This window comes from Pristis pectinata, chromosome 26, assembly GCF_009764475.1.
Source record: "Pristis pectinata isolate sPriPec2 chromosome 26, sPriPec2.1.pri, whole genome shotgun sequence".
In the NCBI taxonomy this organism is placed as follows: Eukaryota; Metazoa; Chordata; class Chondrichthyes; order Rhinopristiformes; family Pristidae; genus Pristis; species Pristis pectinata.
Window position 1 is genome coordinate 19224024 of NC_067430.1, and position 13351 is coordinate 19237374.

A 13351-nucleotide genomic window follows, 5' to 3' on the forward strand; every position below is an offset into this window, starting at 1 on the left:
CGATTCGGGCCGCCTGAACGACGAGTTGTCCGAGTGCGGGCCTGAGAGCACCAATAACAGGTAAAGTGGTGCCTCTGCCCCTCCTCCTGGTTACCATGCAGCCGGCCCCATGCGCCTAATTAATGTTTCCATAAGCCAGTGCAAGGGACTGTCTTTAAAGAAGGCGGCATGAGGTATATGGAAGCACACAAGCGGGACTGCAGATGCTGGACATCTGGAACAACACAAAATGCTGGAGGAACTCCATAGATGTTGCCTGAACCGCTGAGGTCCTCCAGCATTTTGTGTTGCTGGGCTACATAGAATCATGGAATGATTCAGCACAGGAGGCTGATTCGCCCAAAGATGCCTGTCAGATACTTGGACTGCGGTAGCCCTCCAGGGAGCCCCACGAGTGGCATCGGTGCTGTGTTTTTTATATGTAAAAAGGTAACACTAATGATGGACTCGTACACGAATGTAAAGGTTTGCACTGTTTTATTGTTGTATATAGTTTGTTTTTTATGATGAATAAAGTTTATTCTGGAATTAAAAAAACAAATATTCCTCTTTCCCCCTTCAACTTATCGAATGGCTTTACCAATTCTTTGTGAAAGTTATTTTTGAATCTTTTTTACCATTATCTCTGTTTAAGATTCAAGAGCAAGACTATTAATCTGAAATGTTGATTCTGTTTCTCTCTCCACAGCTCCTTCCTGACTAGTATTTTTTATTTTTATTCTCTCAAGATGCTGGAAAATAGTCAGTAATTCAAATTAATAACAAGGAGACTTTATTTTTTAAAAATGCTTACGGTGTTATGGCAGCATTCTTACTGTACTTTTGCACACAGATTGGAATATTCCATACAAAATATTATTGCAACAACATAGAGAGTGGTTAGCCATATGACATCTTAGGGTACACTTAAAACAACAACAACCAATATTAGCAAAATGTCACATCTTCATTTAAGAACAAAAAAAAGTAAAAGAACTGTCCAGTCTGTGCTTTACTTTGGCACAAAATCTTCCAGATATTTGGGTTGATGGACTTTCTTTGTATATATGGCCCTAACTAGTTGCATATTTCCTGGAGCTAGTTACATAGCACAGAAACAGACCCTTTGATTCACCATGACCGTGATGGCCATCAAGTACGTTATGAATAACATTTCCCAGTACACAGCCCATAGTTCTATGCCAAGGTTCATCTTCTTAAATGTTGTCAGAGTATCTGCCTCCACCACCTGAACTGTCACTCTGCTTACATTCGCAATAATGTATATAACAAACAGTAAGGGTCCTTGCATCGATCCCTGTTGACACCACTGATTGCAGGCTTACAACTGCAAAAATAACTCTCCACCTTCACCCTTTGCCTCCTATCACCAAGCCAATTTTGGACCAATTTGTCAAATTGCCCTATATCATAGGCATCTTTGGACAGAATATCAAAGGCCTTACTGAAGTCCATGTATGAACTACACTACCCTCATCGATACACTTGGTCATCTTCTCAAAGAATTCATTCAGTTTAGTCAGATAGGACTTCCCTTAACAAACCCACGTTGACTCTTTCTTATCAATCCCTGCCTCACTAGATGCAGATTAATTCTGTCCCTTAGAACTTTTTCCCATAAATTCTCTACCTTTGATGTTACACTCATCTGCCAGTAATTACCTGGCTTATCCCTGCTGACTTTGAATAAATATACCACATTTGTTGTCCTCCAGTCATCTGGCACTTCTACTGTGGCCAGAGCAGATCTGAAAATTTCTGTCAAACTCCCAGTAATCATTACTGTTTTGGCTGTCTTCACAATGTCTCTGTCTTTCCATTGCTCTGTGAAAATGAAATGATGAAACTGGTCAAATATGAACTTTTCTCATCAAGCTCTACATACCAGAATGCTTTATTTGCGTCCAGCACACTGAAAACCTTTGCTCTTCTCAGGTCTGGCAGACTGCTTCAATTGTCTTTGTAAGGTAGTAGTGTTCTTCAGAGCTCCATTAAGAACTCTTTTATTGAAGGAAGTTTTCAGCTTACTGCTTTATTTCTCAACACACAGCAGGCCATAGTAGGTGTTCTGGGGTTACTATTTCTGCTTGTCAATGTCTCCAGCTGGCCTTGTGTTTCTCCTTAAGAGCTACTAGAACATGCTTTGATAGGTTTACTACCGTCTTCTTCCTCACATCTAGGACAAATGGTATTTACCTTCAAGTTTTCCTGTTTCAGGAAAGACATCTGTATATTCCTCTGTGAGAAGTGATTGCTTGTGTGAATCCCCTTGGTCCTGATTGTATGTAAAGAAATGGTAATTGTCAACTACATTATTTTTAGGCAGGTTGCAGTGTGCATGCACTGCATCTAGGGCATTCTGCAGGGTTTCATTTGAGTGGTTTATGGTATGAACATTCCCTCCCTTCATGTCCAATGAGATACAATAACATTGATACTTTGCTCTAATTTATTTGCCATCACCAGTTCAATATATAGTAGGATCTCTTCCTCCTCTCTGTTCTTTAGACAAGTTACTTGCCTGGAATCCAATGATTTGGGGAGCTTTATTTGTTCCATTCTTTATTATTTCAGTTGGATTTTACACAGCATGCAGACTTTTAGTACATATTCATGTGTTATCTCAATTAGGAGGGATCATACCAGGTGTTTAGTATTCCAGTCAGGTGTACATTCTAAATTTCAGTTTCATCAATTGCTACTTCTGGTACCGTGCTGCAGTATCATTTTCTAAGATGCTGGTAAATAATCAGTAATTTAAACTAGCAATAAATAAAAGACAATCTTATAGTGTTAGGACAGTGATCATGCTGTGGTTTTCTTCACAGAAGCAGAAAGACACTGGAATGTTCCACACTTAACATTGTTGCAGCAACACAGAGGGTAGTTGGTCACAATCCATAAGGTGTGCAGCCTTAAAACAGCAACAGTCAGTATTAAATATGTCACTTATATTACACTTATACCTCTCCACTTCAGTTTAGGCATTAAGTTTCAGATCACAACTAGTTGTGTACAAAAAAATACTGTTTATCAAATCTCAGGTTCCTTTGCCAGTTCCTTAAGTCTACACTTGCTGGTTTATACTGACCCTATTGTCAATGAAACTAGTCTCCCTTTTGGGCATGTATAATAGATTGATCAAATATAGCATATGGATCTAAAAGTGTACTTTCTAAATGGTTAACATACTAGAAGCAGTGGAGGCTATCAGAGACTCGGAGGATTATGCATATTGATCATTAAAATGTCATACATAATTTGTTTGAATTAAGGGAGAGGATAGGCCACTCCATCCTTTCAGGCTGCTTTGCCATTTAATGATCTGATTGTTCCATCAATTCAACATTCCAGTCTACCCATGGTAATCTTTCAACCCTTAACTAATTAAGAATTTGTCTACCTCTGCCTGAAAAGTATTCAAAGACTTTGCTTCCACATTTGTTTACCTGCACTGCATTTTCTCTGTATTAACAACACTATATTCTGAATTCTGTTTTTCTTTTACTACCTCAATGTATGGAACGCAAAGAAAAGCTTTCACTGTATCTTGGTACATGTGACAATAATAAACCAATACCAAGAGAATTCCAAAGGCTCACAATCTTCTGAGAGGAAAAATTTTATTTCATTACTGTCTTAAATGGGCGATCCCTTTTTTTAAACAGTGACTCCTCAGTTCTAGATTCTCCAATGTGGAAACATCCTTCTCACATCCACCCAGTCAAGGCTGTCATGATCTTACTTGTTTCAATCAACATCCTTCCAAAAGTATATACCATACTCCATGAGTGAATGACCGATGTGACTGAAGCATAACATGTTTGTATCCAGTTCCTTCAGCAATAAACAATAAGATTCCTATAGTTTCCATAATTATTTGCTGTACTAACATATCCTGCAGTAGGGCACCCAGATCCCTCTGCATCTCAGAGCTGTACAACCTCTCACCATTGAGGTAATATGCTTATTTATTTTTGCTGCCATTTTCCCACATTATACTCCATTTCCCAGATCTTTGCCTACTCATTGAACATATCTAAATCTCTTTGCCGATATCTTCTTCGCAACTTTCTTTCCTATCTTTATGTCGTCACATTTTTAACAATGATATCTTTAGTATCTTCATCCATGTCATTTATATAAATTGTAAACATTTGAGCCCCAGCACTGTTCTTTTAAGTTATTGATAAACTGGGAGGCACTGTAGGTCACCAAGCACAGGGGTGAATTACAATATGGACAGCAGTGCATTGGACATGTTGAAGTTTACAGAGGGTGCAAGATGGGAGGCTGGCTAACAGAGCATTGGAATAATCAGTAATAACAAAGACATAGATGAAAGTTTCAGCAGTTTCTGAAACCAAGGTGGAAGTTATGGTTTTTGTAGCAGAGGTTTGTGTTTGAAAGTTCAGCTCAGGGTCCAATATGACACCAAGGCAGTGGACCATTGGCTTAGCATGAAACAGTTTCTAGGAAAGGGGAATGCAATCAGTAACTTTTCCAGAATTGGATGTTGCATGAGCAGTTTGACAACACAGAGGCAGTGGAAACATTGAGATAGGTGTCTGCAAGGTACCACAAAACTTCAGATGATATTGTGAAGGAGTAGTATGTACATGAGAAGCAGGAGTGGGAACCAAGGATACAGCTACATTAGCAAAATACTGTATGTGCTGGAAATCTGAAAGAAAATCAGAAAATGCTGGAAAAATCCTAAGTGCTGTAAGATGGGTTTAAGTGAGAGAGCATTTTTTTTCCCATGAAGCAGCATCTACAGAGAGAGAAATATTTAATAATTCAGGCCAGTGACCTTCCATTAAAAGCCTTTGGGGTCATGAGGTAAAAGTATAACAGCAGATAGCAAAGCCATTTCAGGCATTTCTCTGGCTATGTTATGATGGAGTCAGATGAGACTGGTCCATCCATATGATGAAGGAAGAGATGCATTGGGGGAGAATGGTGTGATCAACACTTCTCAAAAGGTCGGAAAATAAGGGATAATTTACCACAGTCATTTTGAGAGTGTCAGTTGTGACTCTCATTGGCAGTCTGTGGCAGGAGGAAACTTGATTGGAGTTAGGAGAAAAGTTTAACAGATCAGACTAAACTGAAACAATTCCTTCACTCAAAATAGTAAGAGCTGATTAAAGTTACCATCGCTTCTACAGCAGCATTTTGTGCAGAAGTAAAACACACTAGGAGTAAGACCACCCCTCGGCCCAATCCCCAGCCTGCTGAAACCAGGAGCCTCCCAGTGAAGGACACAAGTTCATGAGGCCCTGACGTCAATGGGCAGCTGCTTCCTAAAAGAGATCAGAGAGTTCTCTCATACCAGCCTGAGGCCAGAGAGACAGAACTGAGGTAAGGAGAGCGGAGCTGAATCCCAGATAACATCTCCAGCTACTCTTGTTAAAATCACTTTAATATCTGGTATTATTATACAACATAGTCACAGGATCTGCTCTGTGGAGTGGGGACTGCTGGATGCAGCTCCTCTTTGTGCCGTTCATACCTGTTTGAGGATTTGACCTTTGTCTTTTGTGTGAGCTTGCTCTTTTTAGAATTCCAGTGCAGTAGTGACATCATTGGATAATATGATTCACAAGTATTTCTCTAGAAAGTTAGAAAAATTACAACCTAAATCAGATATTTACTTCATTTTCATTCATACTATAGATTTTGAAAGAACATTTTAAAGTATTGCATGTTGATTGTAAATATTGGTGTCTGGATTGGCATAGTTTACAATATTGTAATTAATAAAACTTATATTCTGGGTGACATCTTTGAATGGGTTAAAACAAAATTAAAAGAACCAAAGTGGGAGACAGTTACAAAATTCTGTATCAGAATGCTTCAAAATAAATTGATTTTAATTTACTACTTTTATAATGCAGAAATCTTTTTAAATTTTATTTTTATACTTTTTAAATATATGGTATTTGCAAAATATTTTGTCAACTTTTTCAATTCTGTGAATACATTTGTAATGGAAAATGGCAATGTAAGGTGGTCATGCTGAAGTGACACCTGCTTTCAATACAGGAGCTGCAGTGCCTCAGCTGGTAGGTAACTATGATGACAACATAAGCTAGGTTATGGTGTGGACTGGTGATGAGTATGGAGAGAGATTTCAGGGGATGCAGACAGGTTAAATGAAGGGGCAAGGATGTGGCAGATGGAATATAATATAGCAAAATATGTGGTCATTTAAGTTGATAGAAAAAATAGCATGGTGGAGTATTTTTAAATAGCAAAAGAATGAAAAGTGTTAACATTCAGAGGGACTGAGTTTCCTTTTATATGAATCACTGAAATTTAATATGTAGGTTTGGCAAGCAATTAAGCTTGCAGAATGGTAGCAAAATATATACTGCTGAAAGAACTCAGCAGGTCAAACAGCATCTGTGGAGGCAAAGGGATGGTCAATGTTTCAGGTCGAGACCCTGCATTAGGACTGAGAATGTAGAAGGAGAATAACTAGTATATAGAAGTGAGAGGGAGGGGTGAGGCAGAGGCTGGTAGGTGATAGGTGGAAACATGAGAGAAAAAATAATTATGTAGATGGAGCCGGGTGGGAGGAGGAGAAAAGAAGAGTCAGAGGCTGGTAGGTGATAGATGGAACTGGATAAGGGAGGGGTGATAGCAGATGGAACCAGGCAGGGGAAAGGATAGGAAAGGTGAACCAAGGGAGAAGAAACCCAGGTAGATAAGTATGGGGTGATGGGCAGATGGAACGGTAAGCAAAATGCACCTGGACTCCTGTCTCACTACTTACCTTTTCCACTTTATACGGGCCGTCTCCCCTCTCAATTCTCAGTCCTGATCCAGGGTTTCAACCCAAATTGTTAACAATACCTTTCCTCCCACAGATGATGTTCAACTTGCTGAGTTCCTCCAACAGATTGTAGCTCCATATTCCGTCATCTGCAGTCTCTTGTGTCTGCAAAACGGTATGCTGGTCTTTATTGCAAGAGGATTTAAATTCAATTGTAGGGACATCTTGCTTCAATTATATAGAACAGCAGTGAAAGTGCATCTGGAATATTGTGTACACATCTGGCTTACCTAAGGAAGGATATACTTGCAACAGAAGGAGTACAGCAAAGGGTCACCAGCTTGATTCCTGGGATTGCCGCTTTTTATATGAGGAGAGATCAAGCAGACTAGGCCTGTATTCTCTTGTTCAGAAGAATGAGAGGGGTCTCATTGAAACATAAAAAATTCTAATTGGACTTGACAAGGTAGATGTAGGGGTGATGTTTCACTTGGCTGGGTAATCTCGAACTAGGGATCATTCATGATTGGGGGATTGTAGCGAAGGTTCACCAGATTATTTTCAGGGATGGGGGTTTTTCATTTGAGGAGAGATTAAGCAGACTGGCTTGTACTGTCTTGTTTAGATCTCATTGAAGCATAGAAAATTCCTAACGGGCTTGACCTGATGGATGCATAGTTGATGTTTCCCCAGCTGGGGTATCTGGAATCAAGGGTAACATTATCAAAATAAGTGGTTGGCTGTTTAGTACCCAAATAAGGAGAAATTTCTTCATCCAGAGGGTGAAGAATCTTTGGAATTCTTTACCCAAGAAGTTTGTGGAGGCCCAGTAGCTGAGTATATTCAAGACAGAAACTGATAGATTTTTAGATATTAAGGGAATTATGGGGGTTAGCGCAGGATAGTACTGTTGAGGTAAGAGATCAGCTGTGATGTTATGAAACAGTTCTTTTTTGCAGATACGAGTCTGCCAAATAGTCCCTTGCTTCTGATTCTCATGCTTTAATATCCTTTTGTTCCTTTTAAAAGAAACTACACTGTTTGCCTCAACTGCACCATGTGGTAGCGAGTTACAGATTTTCTCTGAGTAATGTCTCCCCTGTAATTTTTATTGTACTTATTATGAGTATCATATGTTTGTAGCCACTACTTTGGACTGCCCCACAGATGGAAACGTCTTCTCTACATCTACCCTATCAAATCCTTTCATTATTTTCATAATTAATTGGTCAGCCTTCAGCCCATCTTTTCTAACAAAGAACCCCAATCTGTTTAGACTTTCCTGGTGGTTATAACCTCTCTATTGTGGTTTTCTTCTTATAAATTTATTTTGCGTCTTCTTCAGTGCCTTTATATCCTTTTTGGAATTACAGAATCACAAAATGATTATGCCATGAAAGGAGGCCATTCGGTCCATTGAGTGCATTTCCAGCTTCATGTATGAATAATCCAGCTAGTTCCACCTTCCTTGCCCTCTCCCCACAACTCTGCCAAGTCTTTCCTTTCAGATACTTCTCTGGCTCCTTTTTGAACACAATTGAATTTGCCTCCACTACTCCTCCCAGTAGTGCATTCCAGAACCCAGCAACCTGCAGTGTAAAACAATTTGTATTGTTTTGGTTCTTGACCCCTACCAATAGGAACAGTTTTTCTCTATCTGCTCTATCCAGACCCTTCAGGATTTTGTTAATGATAACCCCTTCCATTTGAAAAAGAATCCAACCTCTCACGTCTGTCGAAAGTCCTTCATCCTTGGAATTACTTGAATAAATCACCTTTCCTTAAGTATGGCACCCAGAGTAGGATACAGCACTTCATATATGACTGATCCAGTATTTTATGAAGCTTCATCATGTCTTCCTTGCTCTTGTATTCTGTACCTCTTTTTTTAAAGGCCCAGGATCCCATATGCTTTTTTTAACCACTTCCTCAAATTGCTTTGCCACCTTCAGTGAACTGTGCACATATACTCTGTTCTTGTATCCATTTTAGAATTGTATTCTCTATATTGCCTCTTCTCAAACTTCCTGTCAAAATGTAACACTTTGCATTCCTTGCCATTGAAGTCAATTTACCTCTTATCTGCCTATTCCACAAGTCTGCCTGTAGCTCTTTGATATATATATATATATATATGTGTGTGTGTGTGTGTGTGTGTGTGTGTGTGTGTGTGTGTGTGTGTGTGTGTGTGTGTGTGTGTGTGCGTGTGTGTGTGTGTGTATATATATATATATATATATATATATATATATATATATATATATATATATATATATATATATATAAATAAAGTCATCATACTGAAATGACACCTTCTATCACCAGAGAAATTATGCTGGAGACCAGAAATATTGTACTCCATGTAGTTGGATCTCCTATCCTCTAAGCCAGTTTCAAGTGAAGTCCATACTTGATCTTGACTCCCTATATGCATATCCAGAGGAGAAAAAGTACTTATAAATGAACATGTAGACTTGCCCAGTGACTAATATGTAGTACCAAAATATAGAGACCAGGAAAGGTCCTGGAATAACATCAGTCTGTAGTTTTATTTAATCTTAGCCATTCGTGGGGATGGGTGTTACAGCTGACAGTATCATGGGGTTGTGTCAAGGCTCTTGCTCCAGTCACAACCGACACATCCCTGCTGGAAAGTATTGAGTAGTGATAGAGAAAAAGCTGTATGTGACTGCTTCCTTCCTCTTACTTTCCCTCAACTCCCATGGTAAACTATCCTGCCAACACTCATGGTCTAGATTCTTCAGCAAGGTAAAAGACAGAAATTGCTGACTTTTGATCCAAAGTTCATGAAAGAGTTGGTGCCTCCACTGCCCTGTAAAGAGTCCAATGCTGTGATGCTGAGCCATCTGGAGCAGAGTGTTACAGAACAGTCTGAGTATGAAACAGGGCAGGATAGTTGACTATTTCTATTTCTTATACATAAAAAGGACTTCCTGAAAGTTTATTTTTTTTCAGATGTCTGGTGGAATATTCTCCCCCTTGGATAATCTGTACGATTTGGACAATGCAAATTGCCACCCCCTGGTCTGTCATCTCTGCTATGAACAGTATGAACATCCTTGCCTGCTGGACTGCTACCATACCTTTTGTGCCACCTGTCTGCGGGGTAGGGCTACAGAAGGACGCCTCTCCTGCCCTCTCTGTGGGTAAGAACCTTGAGTATAATATGAAAGACAACCAATTCCATTTCAAATAGAATGCATTTGGCTTGTAAATATACAGCTCATGGTTACGGTACAGTAGCAAAGAATTCTGGACCACTAGTCAACAGGCATAAGTTTGATTGGGGAATTTAAATTTCAGGTAATTAAATAAACTTGAAATTTACAAATAAAAGCTAGCTTCTTGAAACTACCAGATTGTCTTAAAAAAACCTCCTGATTTATTAATGTCATTCACGGAAGGAAATCTGCCATCCTTACCTTATATGTAGCTCTAGACTGCCAATATGGTTGACCCTTAGCTGCCTCCTCAGTTTAGGGGCAATGACAGAAGAAGAATAAACATTTCTAACGACGTCCATATCCTGTGAAGGAATTAATAAAAAATCTTGTGTGGCTCCAATAAAAAGAATAGGGAACTTTATGCAGCATCTGAAATAAATCTTGTGACATTGCTAAATATTTAATTGACACTTCATAAATTGGCTATAAAGTTGCTGTTAATTTCATCTCACGAAGGACCTACAAACAGCAATGTGGTAATAAATAACCATATATCATTGGTTCATTCATGTGATTTAAAAACAGGGTGCACTCCTGCTCTTCTTTGTGATCATGTGACCTTTTGCTTCCACTTGAAAAGCAGACCACATCTCAGTTTCAACCAAAAGACCTCTAATAATGTAGTGCTGAGGCAGGAAAGATTCTTCATAACTCACTGACCATGAAATTGCCAGCCTGATTGATGGAGCACTAGTTAGGGAGAGGTGGTAATGTGGATGATGGGATAAATAAGTGAGAGGAATAAGAGGGGCTATAAGGGGTTTGAGAAGAGAAACCATAGTTCCTCATCCTGATTTAGTGACCCTGATGGCAGAATCAGACATGGAGAGGTTCAGAGCTGCCTCTAATTCCATCACCCACCTGCCAGCAATAACTAGCCATCTACCACACTGTGTAACCTAACTCACTGTTTAGGAATTCTATGGAATCAGGTGGAATTCATGTTTTGCACTTCAACGTATCCCCTATTGTGTAGCATTTTCAGCGAGGTGAGGAACAGGAAGGGACGGCTGTTTAACAGTCAGTACCTATCGAGAATCCCAGAGGTAATACTTGACCCTCACTTTGGGCCCAGATGAAATGACAGATCTCAAGTGGACAGTTAAGTCATGCTAATGAGCTGCAGTCACCCACTCAGTTCTCTGTAACTAAGAGGAAGCATCAATCACACCAGTCCCATTGTCGAACAGCTGCACAATAATAGCCGGGCTACTTTTAGAGGGATCGGAATGCAAGGCAGATCAGGCTCACAAAGCCAAGATAACACAGGCATGCAATCCCCATGACAATAAACAAAAGACGTTCTAATCTAATAGTGGACTTAAATCCAGCACTGACCAATTAAAACACGCCTTGACAGCCTATCCGCCACCAAATACCTCCACCCCATGCCACCCCCACCTCCCAAAAAAAACAAAACAAGCGTTTGTTGTTGAGAAGTCCTGGTGTGCATCTTTTAGGTTGTAACCCTGGGTGACATTTACAAGGTGATCTGATCCTCTTGTCAATTTTTAATTTTAGATTTGACATTGCAAAAATCTAAACGCAGTGGGATTAAAAAAAATACATGTTTGTGATTGGACTAGGGTGTGTTTGTTTCAGGATTTGAAAGTTTCTTTTTAAATTTCCAAAGTAATGTTGAATTATTGTTTCTGGTGGAAAATTACAGTTAGACTGTGGGCATCACCATGAAGATTAGAGAGGCCAGGAGCTGGGCCAGCAATATAGGCATAGTACAGGGCAGCTGGAACCCTTTCTCATGAAATGCAATCCTGCACAGGTGACTGACTGGCTGTGTCTTTTTTAGTCACTGTACTGCTTCCCTTGCCAACCTGATGTTCATTTTGTCCCTGCAAGCTTCTCCAGTCACCACTGATCAGCCCTCGATAGTCCGCACCGACGGATATTCAGGACATTCCATTGGTGGGAAGAGTACGGAGGGCGGTCAGTGTGAGGTGGGGGAGGGGGTGGCTGTGGGGTAGGGAGGAGGGCCACGAGTGCTGTAACCTGGATGATTCAGAAGATCGAGGATCAGAGATGAGGCTGGATGAAACTGATGACCACAGGTGAGAGCTCCCATTTCTTTCTGAGTCTTATGCCTTGATTGGTGAGTTGTTTGAGGTACAAGGTGATGTTTAACATATCCACTGTGACGAGCTGAGTTGGGTTGGGGCTGTTCTTATCATATGAAAGCAAGCATATGGCAATGTTTTGTCTAGTGTAGTAATACGGGACCACCCCAGTTTGAAACATTGCTGTCTTGCCTCTGAAAATATTGTGGTTCTCCTCCAGAGACTTGAACATGTAATCTGACGCTTCGTCAGGGTACAAAGACAGTCACATTGCCAAACATGACATCTTTTGGATGGGCTGATGAACCATTTGCCCTCTCAGATGATTAAAAAAAAATCCCAGGGCGTCCAAGTATATAAGGGGCATTCTCCTTGGATCCCTGGACAATATTTGTCAACTATCATCACTAAAAACAGGTTAACAGGTTGTTAACACATTGCTGCTTGTGTAAAGTTGCCATTTACAGATTTGTGGTCACATTTCCTACGTCACAACAGTGACTAAATCTCAAAGGTACTTCACGGGCAGTAAAGCACTTGGGGACAAGCTGAAATCCATTTTTTTTCCATTATAAAAATAGAAAAAGCTGGAGACATTTAGCAGGCTGGGCTGCATCTGTGGAGAGAGAAACAATTAATGTTTTAAGTAGATGACTTTTCATCAGAACCGGCTATTAGAAAACAAACATACTGTAAATTGCAGAGAAGGAAGAATGATGGAAATAAATGAAATAAATCAAAGGGTGGAGACCAAGAAAGTGTGATGCAAATGTTTGCATCTCTTTTCTCTCTCCAGTTCTGATGAAGGGTCTTTGACCTGAAAAGTTAACTCTGTTTTCCACAGATACTGCCTAACCTGCTGAGTATTTCCAGCATTTTCTGTTTTTATTTCAGATCTCCAGCATCTGCAGTTTTTGAACTTTGTGATGTAAATAGAGGTTGACTCGGCTGAGGAAAAATGGTGAACGTTTGTTCATCATTGATGAGCTGTCAGAAGGAGATGTAAATAAAGGGAGATGAATGAAGAAGAGAGATAAAACAATGCTGAAACAATGAGATACTGAACACTGTAGTTGCCAAAAAATCAGAAAGAAGAGAATACTGGAAATACCCAGCAAACCAGGCAGCATCAATGGAGAGAGAAAAAATGAGTAACATTACATGTTGATGATCTTCCATCAGAACTGCCCAGAATTGAAAGGAATGGTTGAATTCAGAGTTGACTCCTGATGGCTAGAACATGCCTAGTCAGA

The 13351-nt window shown here is 39.8% G+C and overlaps 1 protein-coding gene across 1 annotated transcript in view; it reads left to right on the top strand.

Moving 5' to 3' along the window:
• The first annotated feature begins 18 nt into the window (after nt 1–18).
• Nucleotides 19–13351, top strand: part of rnf207b (ring finger protein 207b) — a 47289-nt gene continuing 33956 nt past the window's right edge. Inside the window, exons 1-2 of the mRNA XM_052038999.1 lie at nt 19–60; nt 9758–9948. Of these exons, the coding sequence (XP_051894959.1) occupies nt 9758–9948 (191 nt within the window). The 5' untranslated portion in view covers nt 19–60. The remainder of the gene's footprint in view (nt 61–9757; nt 9949–13351) is intronic.